General features: G+C 41.6%; 2 protein-coding genes and 1 long non-coding RNA gene across 3 annotated transcripts in view; 1 reads left to right on the forward strand and 2 right to left on the reverse strand.

The window, feature by feature from the left end:
* Positions 1–4,025, reverse strand: part of DHX37 (DEAH-box helicase 37) — an 80,633-nt gene extending 76,608 nt beyond the window's left edge. The window contains exons 1-2 of the mRNA XM_030219453.1: positions 3,939–4,025; positions 1,536–1,690 (exon numbers count right to left, since the gene is read on the reverse strand). Coding sequence (XP_030075313.1) covers positions 1,536–1,641 — 106 coding nt within the window. The 5' untranslated portion in view covers positions 1,642–1,690; positions 3,939–4,025. The remainder of the gene's footprint in view (positions 1–1,535; positions 1,691–3,938) is intronic.
* Positions 4,026–4,477: 452 nt separating this feature from the next.
* LOC115479738 lies at positions 4,478–26,038 on the reverse strand. The gene is made up of 3 exons (XR_003943744.1): positions 25,769–26,038; positions 9,000–9,002; positions 4,478–4,488 (listed from the first exon to the last, which is right to left on the reverse strand). It is a non-coding gene; the product is annotated as an uncharacterized LOC115479738 (long non-coding RNA).
* BRI3BP (BRI3 binding protein) lies at positions 10,690–22,363 on the forward strand. Its single transcript, XM_030217899.1, has 3 exons — positions 10,690–10,962; positions 19,656–19,758; positions 21,291–22,363. Exons 1-3 carry the CDS (start codon positions 10,786–10,788, stop codon positions 21,701–21,703), a joined length of 693 nt encoding a protein of 230 aa, XP_030073759.1. The 5' UTR covers positions 10,690–10,785; the 3' UTR covers positions 21,704–22,363.
* Positions 26,039–27,569: the final 1,531 nt, after the last annotated feature.

Below are 27,569 nucleotides of genomic sequence, written 5' to 3' on the forward strand. Positions count from 1 at the left end.
CATCGCCGCCGTCACGGACCACAGAACTTGGATGTAGTCCCAGACTCTGGGCCTGCCTCGACTGAGAAGACGAATCTGTTAAACCAGCTTCGACCTCCTGCATTCCATGAGGAAGACCCTCTCCCTTGCTGTGTCAAATAGAACACCCAGATACTCCAGTGTCTGCACTTAACTGCCTCCATGGGACTCGCCATTCACCTCGACTGTCACAAGCGAAGCACAACACGGCCCAAAGCGGTGAGTCAGGATCCCTTCCCTACATCAAGTAGAACTTGCAGCCCTCCAAGAGATTCTGAATCAAAATTAGTCGTACTTACCACTGCCGGCTGCTCCCCCCAAGCCCACAGTCTTCACAAGTACATAAGTACATAAGTAATGCCATACTGGGAAAAGACCAAGGGTCCATCGAGCCCAGCATCTTGTCCACGACAGCGGCCAATCCAGGCCAAGGGCACCTGGCAAGCTTCCCAAACGTACAAACATTCTATACATGTTATTCCTGGGATTTTGGATTTTTCCAAGTCTGTTTAGTAGCGGTTTATGGACTTGTCCTTTAGGAAACCGTCCAACCCCTTTTTAAACTCTGCTAAGCTAACCGCCTTCACCACATTTTCCGGCAATGAATTCCAGAGTTTAATTACACGTTGGGTGAAGAAAATTTTTCTCCGATTTGTTTTAAATTTACTACACTGTAGTTTAATCGCATGCCCCCTAGTCCTAGTATTTTTGGAAAGCGTGAACAGACGCTTCACATTCACCTGTTCCACTCCACTCATTATTTTATATACCTCTATCATGTCTCCCCTCAGCCGTCTCTTCTCCAAGCTGAATAGCCCTAGCCTCCTTAGTCTTTCTTCATAGGGAAGTCTTACCGCAGATGAAAAAGGTACAGGACTGATAGCAAATATCTTTCCTTCTCCTTTTTTTTTTTTTTTTTAAGTTGTTGTGCTGGAAAAGGAGAGCTCCACAGGAAACGGGGGAGAGATGAAGTGAGGAAAGAAGTAAATTCACAAGGCACCAGAGACAGGAATCTGAAGATCTCCAGATAAGACTCTGCAGACTCAAGCCACCCGCAAAGCTCAACTGGAGACCAGCTGACCAACTGGACCAGAAGTAAATCACTCAGAATCAGAGGTTGAAAGAGTGTCCATCCACCTGCTGGAGATAGAAAATACTGAGGAGCTGGCCTGGATGCCAAGGAAGATATGTTTCAGCTCAGTTTTCTGTTCTCTATCTCCACCTACTGGTTGATGGACACAACTATCCCACAGATACTGGTATAGCAGGACGCCACGTAAAGGGAATCCACGTTTATACCTATTCTAAAGAGAGTATTAAATGCAAATTGTAAAAATCATAGAAATGGGCTTGATCTGTTATCACAGTATTATTAACTGTGGTTTAGCCTTTTACTGTGGAAAAATAAACAGATTGATTTTTCACTACATTATAGACATGCATGGAAATATTATGCTTTTGTATTTACAAACACAGAAGTTACAACATGCATAACTGATTCTGGAAATACACATCACCTTTCAGCTCAATCTGAACTTGATCAGCAATTTCTTCAGACTTTTGCTCGGTCATCTGAACTTGTTGCCTTGCTTTCCAGTTGTGCCTTTTCCGCAGCTTACCCATGTTTTCCGTCTTGCACAGCTGTAGAACAGAATGCTTGATTTGTAAAGATCTGCAAGAAGGAGAAAAATAAGAGCAACACTTATCTTCCAGACTCTATGCTCACTCATCAATTACGACCATAAAATATACACAGTCAGCTATTCTAAATCTGTGCTTTGCAAAACCATATCAGAACTACAATAATCTACAGCACAAGATAGAGAAATATTTATAGGAATGAACAGGATGGGAGGGGCTTATTTACTAGTTTAACATTTAATATTTGCAGTTGCTATGGTATAATCCTTGCTGATGCTTGTTATTGATTATACATGTTTATTTTGTACTATTTGGTACTTATTAATAAAATAATTAAAACAAGGAATACATCTGTGATTTCCTTCATCAATCTACATATGTTAACAAACAGTGCAAGGTAATTATACAAATCAATACTTGAAAACTGAACAAGGGAGAAACTGAGCAAGTGTGAACAAGCTATCATATGCAGGCCAAAAGCAGCCCATCTTATCTGTTTGTTCCTATCCCACTCATCATTAAACTAACCGACTTCCCAGCTTGCCAGTGCTGGAACTCTATAGCTACCCTGGTGACGTCAAAGGCCCAATAGCAACTGAGTTTTGGCATATCAAGCAGCCGATATTTTGGATCTTCAGTGATGTCACTAGGGCAGCCACAGAACTAGGGCACTGTGTTCCTGCATTTTGCCACCAACTCAGCTATTCTGGGACCCTCACTGCTGCTCATGACATTGTAAGTAGCTGCAAAAAGAAAATAATACTTCTTCAGGATTTAACTCTTATTCTGCATGGTGAGGAAAATGTGAGTTTAATTGCAAAGCCTACTGTTTACGTTAAACTATTTTTTATTGACCAAACCAATAAAGTACAACAAAACAACAAGAAACAGCTGTTATTCAATATTTTCACCCCTGAATCTTTCCCTCCCCTTTACCTGTCAAAACAATCCAGACACTGAAGGGCCTGGACTCTTATAGCCCTCCAGAACACCTCAAACATAATACATTCCAATATATCCCTCCAACCCCCCCACCCAAACGGACCACAATGCCTACTGTTAATATTGCATCTCTAGTCTAAGCTGCATAGTAAAACTAGAGCTGTACCGAATAGAATATTTTGCTATTCGGCCAAATACAAATAATGAAAAATATTTAGCCTAATACAAATAATGGGCATTGAGCTTTAACATAACAAATAATGAAAGAAGCAACATGAAATCAGAGACCAAGAGCCCTGTTTACAAAGCTGCACTAAGAGCGTGCTAACGTTTTTTGCGTGTGCTAATGATTAGCACGCACTAAACACTAAGTCACCCATAGGAACTATGCCACGGTAGCGTTTCTAGCACATGCTGTTTAGCAAGTGGTAGATGCTAGAGATGCCCATATGGGCATCTCTAGCATTTAGTGATCGCTAAAAACACTACCGTGGCTGAGTAAAAAAACAACAACACATAAATCAACTCTAGCCCTACCTTGGCAGCTGTCCTCCTGGTTCCACCCCTCCTGTTATCACTTCCTCTTTGGACAGGACTATGGAGCTTAAGGTAGTTCTGACTTGTGAGGGAGTATTCTTAAGGGCAGCATCCTATAGACTCCCTCATACTTGCTTTTACTTCTAATTTTTTTTTTTAATCAAAGGTCACTTCTTTTAATGTAGTTTGATACCATCACTACTTGAAAAATAACAAAACACAGCCATTTGTTCCTTTATTATGGATTACCAGAGATTTTTCTTTCTTTCTGAAGTGGGGATATCTCTGCGAGAGCTCTGAGAAACAGGGGAGCGCTCAACACTCTCCGGTTCTGGTGCACTCTACTTTTGTGCACAGTATTAAAATAATAAAAGAAAAAAATGTCAGCATACTCTTTCCTCAACATCTTGGTACAGTATTTATTAAAGTATGTTTCTCCGGCAGTGGCTAGTCTCTTGTGCAATTATTTTGTAGTTCAATACCACTGATAAATCTGCTAAGGGGGCACTGTCAGGGCTGGTGAAGATAGGACATAAGGAGTTTCCTGTGGCCCAGACCATATGAACTAATTTTTAAAATTATTGGGAGTGCTATACCCAACTGAAATTTCCTCTCCCTTGATACAAATCAAGGAATTTGTTCAATATTAGGGGTGTTCAAGAACCCACAGAGATGGCTTCTACGGCCCAGACTTAATAACTTCTTTTAAACCTTCCTTTGAATATCTATTACCTATCAACAGAAATATAAAAAAAAAATGGGTCGGCATGAGTTTACTAGGAATGATTCGAATTACTCACCCTGGATGCCAGCTCCAGAAGTAACTTACATGAAACCCACAGCCCCCTCTACTACCCGCATGGCTACAGTAGCGACGTCATCATCCAAGGTCCGACTGAAACGTCCACTATTTCTGACATCGAGATTTAGATGATGACGTCATCAGGGCAGGCAATCTAACCCAAAGAGGTTGAAGAAAACAGGAGACGGGGTGTTTCCATCTAGTCCATTATACCGGCTGAAGCCAGTAGGCGGAGCTTGCCGGCGGCAGTAGGCGCAGCTTTAGTTCACCCAAAAAATAGCAAACGCTATTTACAAAATAGCAAAACATTATTAAAAATAAATGCGTGTTCCATCTGTAAAAAGTGTAAAGCTGTTCCAGTTGGACAGGCAGTGCCTTAAATCTTAGCCATAAGGTGGATGACAAAAGAGGTTTTTTTTCTTTTACTTATTTGACAACTTTTTAATTTATTTTTTAAAGCATCCTCTATCTATATCATGAAATAAAATTGAATATCACTAAAACAGCTTAAAAAATATTATACCTGATAGAAACAGCAGTTATAACCTCTATATTTTGTGCTCATTTTTCTACACTGTTCTGTACAATACAGATGGCGAGATTTCAGTGAGCATATATCATACCCTATTTCTTGATCGGTTCATCATAACTGTTGTTGTAATCTGACTAGGAAAGCCTGGTTTGCATGTTTTATGGGCAACTAGTTTTATGTCAAAATGCAGATCTCTTTTGTTTAAATATAACTAAAAGGGCTATAAGCCCCTAATGCAGTCCATTGGTTTTCTTATATTTTGTTCATGTGATAACTTACATTGTGCCAAAACTGAAAACTCTTATCTCTTCTATCTGGTCAATAATAAAAGGCGCTCATTGTGAACACTACCCACCCTAAAAGGTTGTTTTCTGGCTGTACATGAGGAATTGTGATAGTGAATAAATAAGTGTATGTTTGTGACCCTAGTCGTGCATCCAAAGGTTAAGTACATAAGTATTGCCATACTGGGAAAGACCAAAGGTCCATCATGCCCAGCATCCTGTTTCCAACAGTGGCCAATCCAGGTCACAAATACCTGACACCTAGATCCCTTTCTTGGTCCGTGACTCCTAATGTGGAACCTTGCATGACATAGCTATAATTCGGGTTCCTCTTTCCAACATGCATCACTTTGCACTTGCTCACATTAAACGTCATCAGCCATTTAGATGCCCAGTCTCGTAAGGTCCTCTTGTAATTTTTCACAATCCTCCCGCAATTTAATGACTTTGAATAACTTTGTGTCATCAGCAAATTTAATTACCTCACTAGTTACTCACATCTCTAGGTCATTTATAAATATGTTAAAAAGCAGCGGTCCCAGCACAGATCCCTGGGGAACCCCACTATCTACACTTCTCCACTGAGAATACTGACCATTTAACCCCACTCTCTATTTTCTATCTTTTAACCAGTTTTTAATTCACAATAGGACATTTCCTCCTATCCCATGACTCTCCAATTTCCTCTGGAGTCTTTTATGAGGTACTTTGTCAAATACCTTCTGAAAATCCAGATACACAATATCAACCGGCTCACCTTTATCCACATGTTTGTTCACCCCTTCAAAGACATTTAATAGATTGGTGAGGCACAATTTCCCTTCACTAAATCCATGTTGGCTTTCAGGCTTATTTTCGAAAGTGATCGCCGGGCATCTTCCGACATAAATCGGGAGATGGCCGGTGATCTCTCAAAAGCGGCAAAATCTGTATAATCGAAAGGTGTGTTTTTGACAGCATCGCTGCTTTCCCATCGCCGAGCCGGCGAAAGTTCAAGGGGGTGTGTCGGCGGCGTAGCGAAGGTGGGACATAGGTGGCCATAGGCGTGGCTACCAGATGGCCAGCTTTCGCGGATAATGGGAAAAAAAAGCGGCATTAAGCAGTATTTCGCTGGGTTTACTTGGTCCTTTTATTTTCACGACCAAGCCTCAAAAAGGTGCCCCAACTCACCAGATGACCACCGGAGGAAATGGGGAATGACCTCCCCATACTCCCCCAGTGGTCATCAACCCCCTCCCACACTACAAACATAAAAATAAAAACCTTTTTTGCCAACCTGTATGCCAGCCTCAAATGTCATACCCAGCTCCCTGACAGCAGTATGCAAGTCCCTGGAGCAGTTTCTAATGGGTGCAGTGCACTTCAGGCAGGCAGACCCAGGCCCATGCCCCCTCCCACCTGTTACACTTGTGGTGGTAAGTGTTGAGCCCTCCAAACCCCCCCAAAACCCACTGTACCCACATGTAGGTGCCCCCTTCACCCATAAGAACTATGGTAGTGGTGTAAAGTTGTGGGGAGTGGGTTTTGGGGGGATTTGGGGGGCTCAGCACCCAAGGTAAGGGAGCTATGCACCTGGGAGGTATTTGTATATTTTTAAAAAATTTTTAGAAGTGCCCCCTAGGGTGCCCGGTTGCTGTCCTGGCATGTCAGGGGGACCAGTGCACTACAAATGCTGGCTCCTCCCATGACCAAATGCCTTGGATTTCACCCGGTTTGAGATCACCAGCATTTTTTTCCATTATCGCTGAAAAACAAAACCAGCCATCTCAAACCCGGCACACTCTGGCATTTGGCCGGGCTAAACCATATTATCGAAAAAAAAGATGGCCGGCCATCTTTTTCGATAATACGTTTCCAGCCAGCTGTTGCAACACCGCCAAAATAGATCGGCGACGTTCGATTATGCCCCTCCACGTCTCATTAAGCCATGCTTTTGAATATGTTCTGTAATTTTGTTCTTTATAATAGTCTCTACCATTTTGCCCGGCACCAATGTCAGACTCACCAGTCTATAATTTCCCGGATCTCCTCTGGAACCTTTTACAAAAATCGGTGTTACATTGGCCACCCTCCAATCTTCCGGTACCACGATCCATTTTAAGGATAAATTACATATTACTAACAATAACTCCGCAAGTTCATTTTTCATTTCTATCAGTACTCTGGGATGAATACCATCCGGTCCAGGAGATTTGCTACTCTTCAGTTTGTAGAACTGCCCTATTACATACATCCTCTAGGTTTACAGAGAATTCATTAAGTTTCTCCGACTCATCTGCTTCGAATACCATTTCTGGCACCGGTATCCCACCCAAATATTCAACGGTGAAGACCGAAGCAAATAATTCATTTAATCTCTATGCTACGGCTTTGTCTTCCCTGATCGCCCCTTTTACCCCTCAGTCATCTAGTGGTCCAACTGATTCTTTTGCCGGCTTCCTGCTTTTAATATACCTTAAAAAAATGTTACTATGTGTTTTTGCCTCCAACGCAATCTTTTTTTTTTTCAAAGTCCCTCTTAGCCTTCCTTATCAGCGCTTTGCATTTGACTTGACATTCCTTATGCTGTTTCTTATTATTTTCAGTCGGTTCCTTCTTCCATTTTCTGAAGGATTTTCTTTTAGCTCTAATAGCTTTCTTCACCTCACTTTTTAACCATGCCGGCTGTCATTTGGTCTTCCGTCCTCCTTTTTTAATACGCGGAATATATTTGGCCTGGGCTTCCAGGATGGTGTTTTTAAACAGCATCCACGCCTGATGTAAATTCTTGCAGCTGCTCCTCTAAGTTTTCTTTTACCGTTCTTCTCATTTTATCATAGTCTCCTTTTTTAAAGTTAAATACTAATGTATTTGATTTCCTATGTATACTTACTTCAAAGCTAATATCAAATCCGATCATATTATGATCACTGTTATCAAGCGGCCCCAGCACCATTACCTCCCACGTCAGATCATGTGCTCCACTAAGGACTAGGTCTAAAATTTTTCCTTCTTTCATCAGCTCCTGTACCAGCTGCTCCATAAAGCAGTCCTTGATTTCATCAAGGAATTTTACCTCCCTAGCATGCCCTGATGTTACATTTACCCAGTCAATATCGGGGTAATTGAAATCATCCATTATTATTGCATTGCCCAGTTTGTTTGCGTCCCTAATTTCCTTTAACATTTCTGCATCCGTGTGTTCATCCTGGCCAGGCGGACGGTAGTACACTCCTATCACTATCCTTTTCCCCTTTACACATGGAATTTCAATCCATAGTGATTCCAAGAAGTGTTTTGTTTCCTGCAGAATTTTCAATCTATTTGATTCAAGGCCCTGGTTAATATATAATGCTACTCCTCCACCAATTCGATCCACCCTGTCACTACAATATAATTTGTACCCCGGTATGACACTGTCCCACTGGTTATCCTTCTTCCACCAGGTCTCAGAGATGCCTATTATATCTAATTTTTCATTTAGTGCAATATATTCTAACTCTCTCATCTTATTTCTTAGGCTCCTGGCATTCACATATAGACATTTCAAACTATGTTTGTTGTTCCTATTTACATCATGCTCAGTACTTGACAGCATTAATATGCAATCTTTTGTCTGTTTTTGATTTTTATTTGACACCTGACCTGATCTACTACGGTCTCTTTTGCATCCTCACTAACAGGATACCCTATCTTCCCTGTTTTGGTGATATCTTTGAAATAAACCTTATCCCGAAGCATGTGCTTTTGAGCGACTGTCAGCCTTCCCCCAGTTTCTAGTTTAAAAGCTGCTCTATCTCCTTTTTAAATGCCAATGCCAGCAGCCTGGTCCCACCTTGGTTGAGCCCAATCCTTTCTGAATAGGCTCCCCCTTCTCTAGAATGTTGCCCAGTTCCTAACAAATGTAAACCCATCCTCCCTGCACCATTGTCTCATCCACGCATTGAGACTCCGGAGCTCTGCCTGTCTCTTGGGCTCTGAGTGTGGAACGGGCTACCCTAGAGGTTCTGGATTTGAGCTTTCTACCTAAGAGTCTAATTTGGCTTCTAGAACCTCTCTCCCACATTTTTCTATGTCATCGGTACCCACATGTACCAAGACAGCCGACTCCTCCCCAGCACTATCTAAAATCCTATCTAGGTGACGCGTGAGGTCTGCCTTTCAAGGTAGTCAGTTAATTATTTAACGTATTATTTTCAATGTGGTAATACTAGGGCCCAGCTAAGGAACAGGTTATTTTGAGTTAGTCTTCACTGGACCAAACTTGCTTTCATTGTGCCCTCACCATCCAGCTGGATAGACAGTGTCTTAAAAGGTGGAGGATAAAGGATTTTTTTTTGTTACATTTATATCCCACATTATCCCAAGCAAACTCAGGTTCAATGTGGCTTATATTGGAAAATACAGTGAGACAGAATAATAGAATTCAGTTATATAATGGGAGCAAGTACATGGATATGTCTGAAATATTTAATAAAGATGAGATTACCATATATACCCATGAGCATTTAAAAGTCTGTCCTTTAATGATGCCGCGTGTTCATAAATCTTAGCCATTAGTACAGACAGTTATTCAAATATTATTAGGGTTAACATATGGCTCCAGAAAAAGGAGGACAGATTGAGCCAGTCTGGGTTTTACTTGCATTGCTTTCAATGGAAGCAAAACTTGGACTGGATCAATGTGTCCTCTTTTTTTCTGGAGCCATATGGTAACCCTAAATATTATCACATGAATACACCAGAACAGGCTTCCATACACACATTGCAAAAGTAAACAACAACTCCAGATAGCAGAAGTACAGATCAGCAGGACCCAATGCTGCCCAAAATCAAGTAAAGTAACCCCCCCCCCCCCACAAACAACAACACAGTTTGTACCTAATTGTTCAGTCACCCTTAGAATTCACCTTTGGGTTTAAAAAGCAAAACTATGTGCATGTAAGGATTGGATAAATGAGTTAAAACAAAGCTTACAGAAAATGCTCTTAATATGTAATACTTGGTAGCAATAATGAAACTGTGATGGAATATTCACTTATCAAGCAGCCTGAGCCAATAGATTTATTTTCCCATTGAACATGATTAGCTTTGTATGAACTTGGCAGCTAACAGTCAGTGTGCTAAACTGGACAATGTTGGCACATTTAGACTGCCTCTGTACAGAGCTGCTGCATGAAGTAAGCCCCTACCTCATTATTCAATACATATTTGTGAAACAGTAGTAATAACAAAAAAGTAAGTGCATTTTTATAATATACCACTGCATTCCACAAAACAAAAAGTAGCAAGTTCCCATATGCCATCTTTTTCATTTGATGTAAACACAGGAAAAAAAAAAAGAAGTTAAATGATCCCATTTTCAACCTAAGATATTTTTTTAATTGTACTTATAAATAGTAAGTCTGATTGTTAAGCACCTGATTTTCATAACATGATGTCTGTTCTGGTGGCCATTTACTAAGTGAAAACATCTCTATACGAATACAGGGAGTCCCTATAACCATCGCCTTCAAATGTCACAATGATTTAAAATGTAGAACAAATTAGTATTCCAACCGATGAATCCAATACTTCCTCCGTGTACATCCGTATGCTGAACAAGCCAGCATGTTTGAAAATATAAGTGAGATTAAATAAAAATGCTACCGACAATAAAGAACAACAACGAGGATGCAGCAGCGCATAGGTTTGCTTGATTTGTTTTGAGTGTACTAGATGACGGCTCCGCAGGGATGGGGGATACACAGATCGACCTAATTGGCTTCAACTTTTTCTCCTATTTTCTTCAACCTCATTGATCTAACGTCTTTGGCAGGCTGAGGCAAGTGGCAACGGGAGGCGAAACCTAGCCTATTCGCTGACCACCAGGAGAAAGAGGAGGGGCGACGTCTACTACGAAAGCCCCTTGATCTGTAACCGAACTATGCTGCCGCACTTACTTCCCTGTGACCGGCAGGGGGCGGAACAGCGCAGTGTAGAGCGCGAGGTGGGCTCACGTCACGCGGCGCTGTTGCTGCTTTTGCCTTGTAGCGCGCGGGGTAACCACCATGTACGGCGTCCGGCTTTTGCTGCTGCTCACTTTGCTCTTGGGTGGTTTGCTGTGCGCTCGGGGGGCCAGGAGTCGCAACACCGAGAGGCCCAACACTTTCCGTCGGGCGGCCAGCGGGGTGTATCAGGCGATGAGCGGCGTCCTGGGCGAGGAGAACGTTCGGGCATTGCAGAAGGTGAGAAGGAGGAGGCCCGCGCAACCTCTCGGGTAAACCCGCTGCCAGCGGCCCGGGGGTGAAGAGGCAACCGTCCGGTCCGGGAGATGGCTCTGCTTTTTTTTGCGAGTGTATTTGTGTGCTCGCTTTTCAAGAGCGTTTCCTTGGCCGATGTATGTACCATTGCAAGAGACCGAGCTGGACTACAGGTTTCCCGCCTTCGACACGGAAATGAGGTTGGGGTGGGAGGTTGTTATTAATGCAATATTATTGCTGCTACTGCTAAATGTAGTGTTTTTGCTTGGTGCTCTCTGTGCTTACTTAATTTTGATCGGTGAAACAATCCTAGAATTGTAAGGATGACTGGCTAGATTGTATGTGTGTTTCTTGCCTGTTAGCAAATTAGATTTCCTTTCCACTTCTTATTACGGTTTTTGCAACCTGCTTTGACCTGTTCTAGCAGAATAAGGTGGTTTAGCAAACGTGAATAAACAATACATAGGATGTGTTGCAGAAACAGCAAATTGGTATGTAATCGGCACTTCTAACAGCAGCATCACTATCGCTTGATAAAAATATAAATGTCTAGGAATAGAAACCAGCCCTGATTAATATCAACACCTCAAGTACAGGTGCTCAGATTGTCGTTTTACTGTTAAGATGGTGATCCGGCCTGCGGCAAAGGGTAGAGTCCTCGTAATGTAGGTAGGATGCCGGACTACCGACTTCTTAGTATCTAACTGGCCTGGAATATTCAATTGATAACTTGTATCGGCTTTGGTGTTTGCCTTGTTAGCTGGAGGTAGTTTGTGTAGGTTTGTGAGCTTTGACTTCTGAGAGGCAAGTGTTTATTTCATGTTGAGTTCAAATGGTATCGGCTTTGAGCTTTCTGAATCTTGTTGTATTATTGTCATTATGAATGATGTTTGCGCTTTGTAATAATAGTAGCTCCTATGGTGTACCTGTCTGCTTGTGTTAAAACTTTGTGCAAAAGACCGATGCTCCAAGGTAAAAATAAATATTTCTATGATCTTCTTGCTGAGACTAAGTTATTAAATCTAGATTTTGTTTTGGAAGTGTTGGTGTTGTAACACCATTTTATATACATTTTAAAATTGGTTGATGTTTTGCGATAAGTTTTTGGTTCACATTACATAGTGCAACATTTAAGCTTTTGTGCTGTTATAACATGGTTTATTTTTACATGCAGATATGGATTTTTAGAAGGCATTTGGCAAAATTCCCTAAGAGATGTGCCTCAAATTAAAAACATTGGAATAGGGGGGTAGTGTCCCATCATGGATTTATAACTGGTTAAAAGACAGGACATAGGGCTAATGGTCAGTTTTCCAAATGGGGAAAAAAAAGGTCAAGTACCACAAGAGCCTGTGCTGTTTAACATATTCATAAATTATCTGGAGAAAGGAGCAACAAGTTGGGTAATAATTTGCAGTGTTCAGAGTCAGTAAGGTAGTAAATGTTGGCAGATAAAGACCTGTGCTGTCCATCCAAGCCTACCCAACAGCGTGGCCAGAGTTGAATCTGGCACCCTGTACAGGTTCAATTTCTTCATGATTAAACACTGGTATACTTAATCTCTAAGTCTCCCTCCTAGTTCTGGGGCACAGACCATAGAAGGCTGTCTGGTACTGGTCCGACTTCCCAACTACTGCTGTTGCTGTCAAAATCCACTCCAGCCTTGATTCTGATTTGTCTTTGCCATTTACAGGACCCAGATCGTAGAACTCTGCCCAGCATTGGTCTTCCCAACCTCTGAAGCTGCTGTCAAAGCTCACTCCAGCTACGAGGTCATTTAAGTTTTGCTTTAATTGGATTCCATCTTTTTTCTACGTAGAGATCCTCTGGCCCTGATGCTCAAAAGTAAACGTGGGCGCTAGAGGCCATTAGTGCCATATTGGCTCCCGCATTTACCTGCACAGAATGTTCAGAGGCCAAGAGCGCGGGAACAAACGAGTGTGCAGACGAACCACACAAGTAGCATGCTAATGTAGTCAAGCTTATGTTAATGAGGTCGCTTTTATTCCTCCTCAATGCTCAGAAAAGAACGCCCAAAACAAAATGCCTTATCGCTGCAAAAATTAACACCAGGTTGGAGCAGCCGTTGGGGTGTTGAAAGAGAGGATTTCTTATGATTCTACAAAATCTGCCGCTTTTAATTGCTTTTGTAAGCAGAAGGAAGCTCATGCAAGCTCTTAAGTGCTGATTGTGAGAAACAGCAGACCCGAGCGAAAAAGCATATGGCATCTGTTTCCTGTGTCTAAATTTAAAGCATCTGTGCTAAAAGGGAAAACAACATTTTAACGCTTATATTTAGGCTGCAGAAAACAGATGCCAATGTGTGCTTCACGTTCGGGTTTTACTAGGTGCCGAGCTTACCATGGAACTCTTCTGCACATGCGCCAAGCACAGTTTTCCCACCGAACTCCCTAATGCTCAAAGCTATGAGCGTGCCTATACTTGCATCTCATTTGGCGTTCTGCGTTCTTCCGGTGGTATTTTTACAGCGCTATTCGGAACAACGCCGGAGCATCAGGGCCTCTTTCTTTATCCCATGCGTTCTTAAATTCTGTCGCCATTTTTGTCTTCTCAACTTCCGCCGGGAGGGCATTCCAGGCATCCACCACCCTTTGTGGAAAAGTATTTCCTGATGTTGCTACTAAGTCTCCCACTCTGCAACCTCAACTCATGACCTCTAGTTCTACCGCTTCTCCGTCTCTGAAAAAGATTAGCTTGCGTATTAATATGTTTTAAGTATTTAAATGTCTATATCATGTTCCTCCTTTCCTCTAGGTTGTACATAATTTGTGTCTTTGAGTCTCATCGTACGTCTTTTTTTGGCATGAGTGCCATATCTGGGGGGGGGGGGGGGGGTTGCCTTTCTGCACTTTTCTCGGAGTCATTCTCTGTTTTTTTTTTTTTCATAGAGGATCTTGGGAGACTGATCATCTAAATGGCAGATGAAATTTACTGTGGCAAGTAGAAAGTGAAAAATAATCGTAATAATGCTGGGGCTCCATCCTTAAGTTACCACCCAATAAACAGATCTTCACTGTGGATAATTGTTTTTTTTGGCATCCAAGACTCAAAATTCCAAATAGAATGTTTAGATTATTCAAAATGGAATGGAGAAAAGAACTGCAAATATATTATGCTCTGTATAGGTTTGTAGTGTGACTGCACTTTGTGTATTGTATGCAGTTCTGGTCACTCCCATCTCAAAAAGAATATCGTGGAACTAAGGGGATGGATCCACCTCATTTATGAAAAACAGACTAAACAGATTGGCTTTTCAGCTTGGGAATGAGACAGCTGAGATGGGATATGAGAAGCTTATTAAAATCATGGATGGGATCAACTGAAGCAGTTACAGGGCATTTATTTAACCTATCAAACTCTAAAACAAGGGGGTGCACCATGAATCTAATAACCAGCATATTGAAGTTTTTTTTTTGTTCCCCCCCCCACCCATATAGGCCCCGATGCTCAGAAGTCCGGATCTGTTGTAAACGACACCTGAAAAAGGAACTCCTTAATGCTCAACGCTAATAACATGCAAAATTTAGGCGCATTAGCATTAGGGACTTGGGAGGATTGTGCCTGGGCATGCGCTCAAGAGCTTGTGTTAAACACAGCTCTTGAGTGCATGCCCAGAAAGCACTAGCCCTGGTGGTCCAGTGCACCCCAGACCCCCCTCCCCCAGTAGTTGAGACCCTGATGGTCCAGTGGGACCCCAGACCCCCCACCCCAATAGCTAAGGCCCTGGTGGTCCAGTGGGACCCCTGGCAAAGATACCCCTCCCCCAAAGACAACCCCTGGTGGCCCCCCAAACCCCTTGCACCTTTTGGAGGAGGAGGGAGGGAGTCTTACTCCCTCCTCTTGGGCGTGTCATCAAAATGGCGGCACACAGCCCTGCCCAGTGCATCCTGGTATGCAGGGGGTGGGGCCTGACAACCATATAAGGGGAGGAGGGGATCTGGGTTCCCACTGGACCACCAGGGCCTTGGCTGTGGGGGGGGGGGGGGTCTGAGGGTCCAGTGGGACCACCAGGGTAAGACAGAGCTGTACTAGAGAGATGATCCCCTCCCCCTGCTTGGCCCAAGTTGGCGTAGGGTTTGCCATGGGAGCAGTGCCCTTGTTTGGTGCACTTTCCCCTGAGCATTGGGAAGACTACTTGATGACCTCTTTAGTATGCATTCGGCTATAGCAGATGCGGGTTCTAGTCCGTCGCTAATAGCCTGTAATGCCCGCATTTTTTTTTTTTTCAGCCTTGGGGCCATAGTGCACAATTAAGTTACAGAATGTATTGTCAAGGACATGGTCTAGGTGACTAACACCGTGGGTTTCAAGAGAGGTTTAGACAAGTTCTTAAAAGAAAATGTTTATTTTGTATACAAACTAACTAGGTAAACCAATGAAAGGCATTGCATACCCCTGAAATGTGCTAAGTGAAGTTTGATCTAGTTTTTGAGGTCTGCCAGGCATTTGTGACCCAGACTACCCACTGTCAAAGACGGAATACTGGACTCGATAGACCTTGGTTTGATTTAGCATGTCTTAGCTTTGTTATAAACGTGTGTTACCATTGCCAGTAGTTACAGCTTTCTCTTGCAAACAAATATTCTCCATTTTTTTTTTACTATTTTCTAGTAATTTGTTTATTCGTAGCTGTGGTAGTCAACAAGTCCTTCCATTAATTATATATGTCTTTATTAACTGGAAAATACTTTTTACATAGCGTTTAAATACCTCAAAGTGCTCTCTATACTCCCACAAATATCTTAAGCAATCCATTTGCAAAACAGGCACACCTTGCAAACACTAAAAGTGGAAAACAATCTTCAAATGCTGATAACTAATATTTATAAATATACGGAGGAAAAGACCTCAGATGTGTGCTGTGCCTAATCTTCTTTCATCAGGGCACTGTGTAGATAATAAATCATCATTGGTCAAAAAAACCTTTGAAACTTTCCCTCTAACAACTTTTAACTCTTTATTTTTAATTGAATAAATGCAGGCAAAAAGGCACACTTGTGAAGCTGCCATTTTGGGTACACATTTCCCCTGAAGAAGAAGTTATAGGTGAAACGGGACCCAGCTGGGTTTAAAGATTTGTGCTTTCTTGCCTGCATTTATTCAATGAAAAATAAAAGTTAAAATTGTTAGAGGGAAGTTTTTCAAGTTTTTTTTTTTTTTTACCAATAATGATTTATTGATGTGCACAGTGCCTTGATGAAAGAAGATTAGGCACAGCAGACTTTTGAGGTCTTTTCCTCTGTATATTTTAACATTTTAGTTATCAGCATTTGAAAATTGTTTTCCGCTCTATGCAAGTGAAACATTTAAATATTTCAAACTCCTCAATCCCGAGTGTAGTTCATTAGCTCTGATGCAGCTGCGTTTTTCCAATGAATGGATATGTGTATGAGGGGTAGATATTGATATAAGCCTGCCCTACCCATCCCACCCCAGTTCTTCTGTGAAAGAAGACAACATTAATAAATTTCGTCTGTCTGCAGTGTCCCCTTGATAATGTTTGAAATAAAGCTGCATTTGAGCTGATAAACTGCGTTCAGAATTGAGATTTTATTTTTAAGTTTGTTTTTCATCACTCTCCACACACCGTATTTTTGAGCATGTTTTGTGGCATTAATGGGCTCAAACTTCATGCTTATATACTACTGTTCCCCCCCACCACCACCAAAAAAACCCCAGTGGTACTGAAAGGTGTTTAAATACATTAGTACAACATAATTATAAATGCAACCCACTGAAATCATATTGAGACTGTTTATTCTGGGTTTTGCTTTTGTAAGTATACAGATACCGCATTCAATTCAAGCTTCTCCTTCTTACCTACAAATGCACTCAGTCTGCTGCCCCTCACTATCTTTCTGCCCTCATCTCCCCTTACGTTCCTGCCCATTAACCTCCGTTCACAGGATAAATCCCTCCTCTCAGTACCCTTCTCCACCACCGCCAACTCCAGGCTCCGCTCATTCTGCCTCACCTCACCCTATGCTTGGAACAACCTTCCTGAGCCCTTACGCCAAGCCCCCTCCCTGCCCGTCTTCAAGTCTTTGCTTAAAGCCCACCTCTTCAATGCTGCGTTCGGCACCTAACCCTTACCGTTTAGTGAATCCAGACTGCCCCAATTTGACTGCCCCTATTGGACCGACCATTCACTTGTCTATTAGATTGTAAGCTCTTTGAGCAGGGACTGTCTCTCTTTGTTAAATTGTACAGCGCTGCGTAACCCTAGTAGCGCTCTAGAAATGTTAAGTAGAAGTAGTAGTAAGTATCTTCATTGTAGCCTGTTTTATTTCTGACTAGTGCTAATACCCTTGTGATTGCAGTAGAGCACTTGCACAGCTATTACATCATAAAGCTGACATTCTCAAGAATATAATTTGTTGCAAGATTTTAGATGGCCTAGAACTCGAGAGAGATAGGAAACTTTGTAACAGTTTTTAACTGGTGCAATTTTTTTTTCCACACTTTGAACGACTTTGAAGGAAAACGGTGAGAAGATGACTAGTAAAGGAGGAAGAGAATGTGTGTTCAGTGCACCCTTGCCGAACTCCGGACATAAAAATTACTGTATTAACAGTGCTTCACAGCCCTCTCCTGGACTCCAGGTCAGGTCTTCAGGATTAACGATATGAATATGCATGAAAGATGTGAATACAAGAGGCTTCTATTACATACAGATTTATCTGGTGCATATTTATTGTGGTTGTCCTGAAAATCTGACTGGCTAGGCGTGCCTCCAGGAGAGGGTTGAGATGAACTGCCCTAGCAACACAGTATATGTGCTAGTTATGATTCATAGACTGAATTTTTAACTGGCCTTGTAAAAGCATGGTGGTAATACTCGATTGCTTATCTTTTACCATGCTCATTTTTAGGCTTTTAACATTTTTTTAAATTGATGACTCCTCATGAGGAACACAAGCAAGTATCTCAGTACAGAAGAAACCGAATAGCAATATACATGTAGGAGAAACAGAATAATAGTCGGTCATCAAACATATTGGCTATTAACACCCCCACCCACACCCCCAAAACAATGTGTTGATGCCAAGTTCCCATTATGACATACCAATACAGAATAACAAGAGAAATACCCGAACAAAACCTTACCACTCTCATTTTTAAATTTGTTTCAACAATTTTTATTGATGAAATAACAGAATTAACAGTCAACAATCTCAGTATATATCCACATGTCATTTTTAAATTTAATTAAAAAAAAATCTTTTAGTGGGTTACTAATCTCAGTTGGTTAGGGTTCAGACAGTTTGTGTTGGGGTGGGTGGCAAGACATTGGGCAGCAAGGTGTTGGGGGGTGGGTGGCATTGGGGTTGGGTGGCAAAGTGTCAGGCCCTCTAGTCAGTGTTGGTTTGCCAGTCTCCATAAAAGTCAAGGCACAGTACTCAATTCATGGCTCAGTCCTTTGATCATAGCCAGAAAGGCTTATTGAGGACACCTGATTCGTGTTATAATGGTGAAGGATTATAGCATGCATTATCCTGTTCCTCCTAGTATATTTAGAACCTAAATTGGTAGGAAATCCAGTTAAATTTATAACTAGTTAGAGGCTGAGCAAATTTCTGCTTCTGTGCCGAATCAAGGCCAAAATCTGGATTTGGCCATTCTTCGGTTTTGGCCAAAGATATGTGCATTTTCGGCTGATTTGGAAGCTCTCTGCCCGTGTGACCACGCTGTGCTGCCGCAAGCCCACCCCCTTTCCCCTGGGTCACCTCCGCCTGGCAAAAAAAATCCATCCCCTTGGGCCGCCCACCAACTCTGCTCTTCGGGCCTACCATGGAGATTTGATAACAGGAGATGGCATAATGTAACAAGGCTGAAGCTAGTCTCCACACAAGGAGGTTTTAATTCTCCCCAATGCAGCTGCTGCCATCTTGGTACACCCAGAACAATGAAATTGATAGGGTGACAGGCTCCACCCCACATAATGGGCCAGATAAGCACATGCCGTCACCTGTTATCAAATCTCCTTGGGGCCTACCTTTTGAAAAGCCCTGGCTGTCTGTTGGCTTCTTCGGGGCAGGAGTGATCCTGAGTTGCACCTGCCCCTGCCGGCTCTGTAGGTAAAATGGCTGCTGCAGGAGGTCAGCTGCCATTTTGAGATTGGAACCGGCTTGGGCAGGAGTGACTGGGGATTGCGCCTGCCCGTGCTTCCAATCTCAGAATGGCCGTTGACCTCCCGCAGAAATCTCTGCAACCATTTTGACTACAGAGCTGGTGGGGGCAAGAGTGACTCAGGGTCATTCTTGCCCCAAAGAGGCCACTAGACTACCAGGGTTTTTCAGAGGTACACCTGGGGTAGGACTACAGTTGGGAGGGGGAGTGGAGTTGTTGGGTGGCCTGGGGGGATGTTTTTTTTTTTTTTTTTTGGGGGGGGGGGGCAGTTTCAGTTTTGGTTCATCCAAAACCAAGTGGTGAATTTTGGCAGCAGATTCGGTTTCGGCTGGAACCAAAAGCCCCAGTTTTGATTGTCCTCTATAACTAGCTTACCCTTACTCTTTACTGTGCCTCTCACATATAATATTTTGAATTATGACCACAAATGCAAAATTGTGTATTTTTTTCTCTCTGAAAATGTTTTGAAAATATTTTTACACACCCTCTTATTATTATTATTATTATTATTTTTTTTTTTTTAACAGTACTTCTCCAGGTTAACAGAGAGGTTTGTGTATGGTGTGGATCTGTTGGTAGATACGCTGTGGAGAGTCTGGACTGACCTGCTTGATGTTCTCGGAATTGATGGTGAGTTGTGGGAAAGTTTTTTGTTTGTTTTTTTGTTTATTTGGATTTAGCTCACACCCTTTTCAGTAGTAGCTCAAGATAAGTTACACTCAAGTAGACCTGATATTTTGCTGCCCAGGAGGGCTTACTACCTAAAAGGGTAATTCTGTAATTGGGACAGGCAATGACATGTGCCGTGTGTATATACAAGGTGCTTTAATTGGCGCTTAAACACATGTGCACCACATGCTATCCTATAAGAGCATGCAAGTGCTATACCACATAATTGCAAGGGAGCAGACACTTGGATGAAGCATGGGCTTGTCTCTTATTTATTTGCACACCTTATAGAATACTAGAAATTTGGCACATTTAGGTGTGCTAACCCATAGACCTGGTATGTGGTCGTGCCTAAATGTAGACACATCTGCCACCAGTGCTCAGCAGAGCCGTTCAGACACTTAGGGTCCTTTTACGAAGCTGCAGCAAAAGGAGACCTGCACTTTTAAATCTGGGCTTAGTGCGTGGTAAAAATCCTGCATTACAATGCATTGAGCCCAGATTCTGGTGTACTTTACTAAAAGGGCCTTAAGATTGTAAGTTTTTTTTTTTTTTTTTAATTAATAGATCTTTGCCATGACTACATTTTTGTGTGTGGCTTCTCCTAAGAACCTATATTTTATATGTAATTTGCAAAGTTATATTGAAACAGTTTTTGTTCTGATATTAATAGTGGAGTGTGTTTTTGACCAATGATCATATAACAGCCTGGACAGTGCGGTGTCATAGGGCTGGAATGCACTGATTTCCTGAGGTGTTTTTTTTTTTGTTTTGTTTTTCCACTGCTAAGATAAAGTTAATATACATTGATGAAATTTTATTGGTTCTGGGTGTTAAGCCACCAATGACATTAATTTGATAATTTTTGAATTTGCAACAGATTTTGGGCCCTGTTTGCTAAGTTGTGCTGTAGGTGCGCTAGCGCTTTTAGCTCGTGCTAATGCTGTAGACACCCATATATTCGTGTGGGCGTCTCTGGCATTAGCATGCGCTAATTTTTAGCAAGTGCTAAAAACGCTAGCACACCTTAGTAAACAGGGCTCTTTGTTTTGTGAGTTTGTGTGATGTTTTTTTTTCTATGGTCATCCAATATATTTTTGGTTGAGTGCATACAAGGTCTCTTATTAGCTTTGCATAAAATAATTTCCCCTACCTTTCCTAGCATGCTGTAAGACCATGCTCGACTGCCCTGAGTAAAATGCATTCTTGCAGAGTAAAGTGTAGTAACTGTCAGAACAAAATGGAAGTCTAGCATTGGTGGACAGGTGGCCGTATTTCCCATATTGCATTAAAACAGCACTTGGGGAACTGTGGCTACCTGCCTTGTGGCCTCTAGCAAATCACATTTACCCATGGTGCTGTAGGTTTTCATTCCCAGAAATATCTTTCTTCAGGTTTTGTTGATGGCCCTCTACATGTATAGAAATACTAGAGAGCCAAGTCATTCTTTAGTGCATGTAGGTCTAATCTTATATATGTCTTTTTATTTTCAGCTTCCAACTTGACTCATTATTTCAGCCCTGCTGCTGTTGCTAATAACCCAACCCGGGCTCTTCTGCTGGTTGGGGCTGTGTTGGTGGCCTACTGGTTTGTCTCTCTTTTCCTTGGATTCTTCTTCTATCTCTTGCATGTTCTCTTTGGTCGCTTCTTCTGGGTCGTGCGAGTGCTTCTGTTTGCACTGTCTTGCGTGTATATCCTACAGAAATATGAAGGGGAGCCGGAGCATGCTGTGTTGCCTCTCTGCTGTGTGGTAGCGGTTTACTTCATGACTGGGCCTGTGGGGTTCTACTGGAGAAGGAACAGCAGCGGCCTGGAGGAGAAGATTGACCACTTAGACAGCCAAATCAGGCTCCTCAACATCCGTCTTACCAGAGTCATAGAGAGTCTAGACAGAGCCAGTGACTAGTAGTAGAATCAGTAGAACCAGCTCACTATAGAAAGATTGGGAGGGGGGGAGGGGAACACCATCTTACTAAAACTTGCAAAGCAACAACCTGTGAAATTGTAAAAATGTGCAACAATAATATAATGTAATTTTGACTATTAAAATGTTTTAAATAAATGATGGTAGTTTAGCTTACATGTACCGCTGTTGGTCTTGTAAACAGAGATATTAATTGTTTGACAACTTTATCCATTTGAGTCTAAAAACAATTTTCTATCGAGCATTTTAAACATCTTATGTACATATTTTGATAACTGTGATTGAATGATCTGTGTCAACTTATTGAGAGCATAAAGCAAAGATTTTGAGAACACTAAACTGGAATTCAGAACAGTTTATGATCCAAGTGAATATAGGTGTGCGACCCAATTGGGGGGGGGGGGGGGGGGTCATAGATAGATGTGCTTTGAAGAAGGCTTGAAGGTGCTGGGATCAGTCACTGGTGTTCAGCAGAGCACTCATTACCTGCGTGTTCTCATCATCGGCAGGCACTGCAGTACACCTGACTGCCACCAGCATCTTCATGGTTCACCAGTTCTTTGTGTTCTCTAACTTAGTGTTTCCCAAGTCCGGTCCTGAAGCACCCCTTGCCAGTCAGGTTTTCAGGATATCCACAATGAATATGCATGAAAATGATTTGCATATAATGGAGGCAGTGTATGCAGATCAAGTTCATGCATATTCATTGTGGAAATCCTGAAAACCTGACTGGCAAAGGGTACTCCAGGACTGGACTTGGGGAAACACTGCTCGAACATATCCTTCCACTGGCTGGACTTACACTTATCTCCATATAAATGCAAGAATATCTTTTGTTCTTTGTATGGGAATTTCCCTTAATTTAAAAGAAGCACATGCTACTAAATCCTCCTACAAGTCACCTGATTGTAGTAGGGTTTTTTTTTTCTTTTTCCTTTAATAACATTACTGTGTGTATCATAGTTTGGCCAAGGCAGACCATCTAGACTGGACTCCCTTTTGCTATGTTTGTAAACAACTGAGCTGGAAGTTAACATAAGCAGATTCATTGATGCCTTCCATCTCTCATTCTAGTTTTTATTTTTCTCCATGAGAATTAAGGGGTAGCATTATATCCAGTTAATGCTCAGATAAGTTATCTGAGTATCTTTAACTGAATACTTGATTATCTCAGCACTAGTGAATACAGTGACTTAAAGTAGTTGTAGCTGAGATAAGAGGGTAAAATTTGGACATTGGCTGAGTATCGGTGCTATCCAGTCAACTTTGAACCCTGCCCATGGAATGTCTATGGAGCTTCCTTTTATATTCAGATTAGTTTTGGCTGGACATCTAAGTGTCTGGCCAAAACATTATCTAGTTGCTGGCTAAGTATTGAAAGCAAAGATTTATCTGGTTAACTCAATGTTAAATGAAAAAGTCCTGAATAATGAGCCCTGATTTGGAAAATGCTGCTGCCTTTGTCGTTCCTCTTGTTATGCCTCTTAAATTGGGGAGTTGTTGGTGTCAGTTGTCCTTGAAGCACCCTGTAGGTGTCGCGCTAATTCCTGTAAAGTACAGTTAAATGACTGGATGCTTTCCCAGTTCTTTGGTTGCTAAAAGTTCCAATTTCTTTGTTATTAATATAGATATATTAACAAAAATTGGCATTTAGCCCAACTTAGAGGCCCTTTTACAGAGTGGCGGTAAGTCCAACGCGGACTTACCGCTGGCTCTTCTGGGACTATTGCCGGCCCAACGAGGCCGCCGGCGGTAGTCCCACCCCAAAACGTGTGCCATTACTGCCGGGTTAGCGCAGGAGTCCTTATCGCCACGTCAATGGGTGGCGGTAAGGGCTGCATGCTAGTGTAGGGCCCTTTTTCCCTCAGCTTGGTAAAAGGACCCCCGTAAATTGGAAGAAAGCACTGCAGGGTATACTGTACTGTATTCTTCAACCACCCTAAAAGTGTTGATATCCAGTTTCCTGTTGATGTTGCATCTTGCTTAGAACTCAAGGCGTGCTCATCCCTTGCATCACATCTCCTGTTTCCTATTATTCCTTACACACAAGACAGCTTTAAAATAAACTTGGGAGCTTTGATAGTCTTTAAAGCTGATAAACATCTCTAAGAACAAAAATCATGAGTCATTAACATTTTTAGAGGAAACAGTATATTCTAAAATTTAAATCAATACTTTGAGCGCACTGCTTATTCTTTTTTGCTTTAATGTCCTTCTGAAGCTTAATAAATCTTGTGGCAATTTGTGGGACTGAGATATGAACAAGTCCAGTGGGAGGGATTAGGTTTATATTAACTGTTCTGTGACTAGGAAAGCACTAGGACAAAATTCCGCCTTGATGTCAGGTGGTGCCTGGGTGGGGGGGGGGGGGGGTGCAAACCTTCAGCTGCTCCCATTTATAAATCTTTATGGTTTTAAAGCTTTCTTAGGGCTGGTAAGCTGCATTTTGGGAAATTCAGTGTACAAGAAGAAAAAGGGATTCTTTTCTGCCACTGGCTTATTTCATTCAAGTGCTTTTAGTGTATAGCTCATTGTGTACAGTGTCTACTGAATATTTGGTCCTGAAGAGAATCTTCTGGGAGCAGGTAGGGTCATCGCTGGCCGTGAGACTTTGCAGTGAATGATTTAATGCTTGTTCGCATTCTTTGCTCTATGTATTTTGAAAATTAACTCCACTGCAACACTGGTTGTTTTAGTGTAGTTTTGTAGTATGCACTGAGAGAAGGTAATCTCAGGGAAGATAAGCAAAGAAATCATGCAAGTAATGTGTATTTAAGAGTCAGGTAGCAACTTCTCTGGATTGATGATGCATGTCATTAATGTGCCATATTAAGATTGTGGGTTTTCTTGTTTGTTTTCGGTTCAGTTCTTCATAGGTAGACATACCACAGAGGGTGTTAGTTAAATTTTTGCAAAAAAAAAAAAAAAAAAAAATTAATTCTAAAAGTTTTCTTTGGATGCTTTTATTCTGTTTTGTAGTTTTTTTTTTAATTTGTATGTGGAAGCAGCTCTAACAGTTCCTATGTTTTTGAAACTCGTACCATGATTTATAAGTTTTGACAGCGGGCTGAGGATGTCTGTGGTTCTCGATCCGTTATTTGCGTAATAGTTCCAGCCTTGCTGGCTTCCACATCTTGATTTATCCCAGTTTTTGATGATGAGGATGCAGCAGAGCCTCGTTCCTTTGCTTCTGTATGTCCCAAGAACCTACTGAGATTGTGTAGAACTGGTTTGTGGCCCATGGGAGTGCATCCTTAGCAATTGGATTTGATTGCGCATGCAAAGATGTTGGCGTTAGACTTGAGGAGGCTGGGGGGTGGATGTTAGAACATAGGATCCTAGACAAAGTATTTCAGAAGTATTATCCCAAGTCCTTGGTGCTGTAAACCATAATTACTTAGCAGTGGGCAATTAGGTTTGGTGCCATGGTTTGTCCCCTGAATATGAAGGAAAAGTTTTGTATGTATAAGTTTCCAGCTATGTTTACAATTCTTAATGGAAACACTTTGGGGTTATAAACCTCCCCCCTCTCCCCAAAAGGTTCATAGCGATGAAAATGAGTTGCTGGTAGGTAACTACTGAACAGTGCCTTAATGCACTGTTCATTTAACACAGCCATGCATTATTTTTACTCCACTTTTCCACCTACCATCTGTCTTGAAACTTTTTATTTCCCCTTCCCCCTCAAATATGGCAAGTTCGTTTCAGAGAAAAGTGTTTTTTTTTATATATATTTTCAATAGAATAGATTTTTCTTGCAATATATTTTGTGTATCTTTGAATAACTGTGGGTCTGACAACATAGGCAGAGAAAACCAATCCTTTTAAAATCAGTATTATATTGTACATCATCACACTGGACTGTGCAGTTTTTGTCTATTTTTGTGTAAATAATAAAATCTGTATTTTTCCATCTGAAAATATATAACTGCCCATTGCACATGTTTGTAGTTCAGGAGACCTCCTTCAGGTAATGATAGTTGAATAGCACCCAGGTTTAGGCTTGTTACAGGGCATTTTTTAACCCTATGAAGGGTGTATATGCACATCCATCCATGCTACTGTGTCTGGCATCTCTGTCCAGCTGGGAAGGATTTACTGGGTCCCACTGCTGTGAATGTTGTCTTTAACCAGTGTATATCACTGATATGCACCTTTTTACCATTAAGTACAAACTGTGTTTCCTTTAGGGGCCCTTTTACTAAGGCATGGCAGGCGTACCACGTGCTAAAAGAGCACTATCGTGGGACATGCTGTTGTGTCCCACAGTACCGGTGGGAGATGCATGCCTATGGGCAGAGAGTACCCCTGGGTCCGACTGAACAAAACTTTGAAAAGATAAGTTAATTAATAAATATTCTTTAAAAAAAAAATCTAAAAAATTAGAGTAATGTCTTAATAGTGAACCTATGAAGAGGTTGATAGTTTCTGATATTGCCACATAAAACCTGCAAGGGTGGTGGGCGGTGAGCATCACTGAGGTCACTTTAAAAACCCTGTAAGAATTTCGATATATGTGGAGGTAGTGAATAGAAAACTGAAACAAGGAAGTGGTTTATATCTGTCTAAAGTAATGTTCAATGAGTTTTGACTAGATACCATGAAGCTTTAGATGATATATTGATTTGGATCTAGTTTAAATATCATAAATTTTGCCATTAATTGAAGTATTGCGCTAATCAGGTAGCATGGGTGCATTACCACGTGCTACCTGATTAGCATGGGGGCCCATACCACCTCCTAAATGGGTTGCAGTAATAGCTACGCGCTAATGGGGAAATTAGTGCGTCTCCGTTTTACCACTGCAGTGCATAGAAGAAAACTCATGTGTTGACAACAGCACCAGCCACGTTTTGGCACGGTTTGATTAAAGGGCCCATGGCGTTTTTTACTTTTGTACTATATACTGCACTGTAGCTCCTTTAACTAGAATGATTCATTATTGATACTTAATGTAGTCACTGTTTTTAAAGAGCTGTTTGGGGAAATGGGGCTTAAAAGCTGAGTGTGAAAGGAGGGCTTAATGGAAAAAAAGAAACGAGTTGGAAATGGTTGCATACTTACTTTCTGTGCAAAACCTAGTCCTGTTGGTTGGATTCAGTTATTTGCCCATGAATTGCATTTGTAAAGAAATACGAATAAAGGTTTAACGCCAGTATTTCAAATCTTCTGATTTGCTAAGAGTGTGCAGTATGTACTACACATTGCTGTTCGGTTTATGTAATGCCTTCACCCCAGCGTCCATGGCAAGGGTTCACCCCCCCCCCCCCCCCCCCGCCCCAACTTTCTTCAGTATGCAGCTATCCTCATCTGGTTTCTTTTTATGTTAAAAGCTGAAAGTGAAAGGCATAGGCCATATTTTCTCAAATTACTTATTAAAACAGTGATTGGGCTGTTGCCACAATTTGTTTCATCCCAAATTAATAGGAAAAAGCAGGTGGTGGTTTTTCTTTAAACTAGGTAATGGTTGGTTGGGTTTTTTTTCCCCATATGTTCCTGACACACTTTTTCTATGAGAAACTGGGAAATGAAGGTTCAGGTCACTTGGGAGACTTTGGCAGCCATTGAATGTATTCTGCCAGTATTAAGATCAAGGGGGGGGGGGGGGGGGGTGCAGGAAGAAACTTGTGCTATTATATTTCTTGCAAATTTTTAGTGTAAAATATAAGACCTGCCAAATTTGTTTTTCAATTTGACACAATCAAAGCTTATATACGGCAAATAATGTATGTTATCTAGTTTATGTAGCAAGACCATGTTTGAATGTCGACCTTAAACTGAGCAAAAAGAAAAAAAAAATTAATTATTCTACACATGAGAATAATGAAAGATGAAATATGTTAACTAA

The sequence above is a fragment of the Microcaecilia unicolor genome, chromosome 11, assembly GCF_901765095.1.
Source record: "Microcaecilia unicolor chromosome 11, aMicUni1.1, whole genome shotgun sequence".
NCBI classification, from domain to species: domain Eukaryota; kingdom Metazoa; phylum Chordata; class Amphibia; order Gymnophiona; family Siphonopidae; genus Microcaecilia; species Microcaecilia unicolor.

Bases quoted from the DNA above. Each gene is read 5' to 3' on its own strand.
- BRI3BP (XM_030217899.1), top strand. From the start codon at position 10,786: ATGTACGGCGTCCGGCTTTTGCTGCTGCTCACTTTGCTCTTGGGTGGT. The intron at 10,963-19,655 runs GTGAGAAGGAGG...TTTTTTTAACAG, and splicing joins ACGTTCGGGCATTGCAGAAG to TACTTCTCCAGGTTAACAGA. The intron at 19,759-21,290 runs GTGAGTTGTGGG...TTTTATTTTCAG, and splicing joins TGATGTTCTCGGAATTGATG to CTTCCAACTTGACTCATTAT.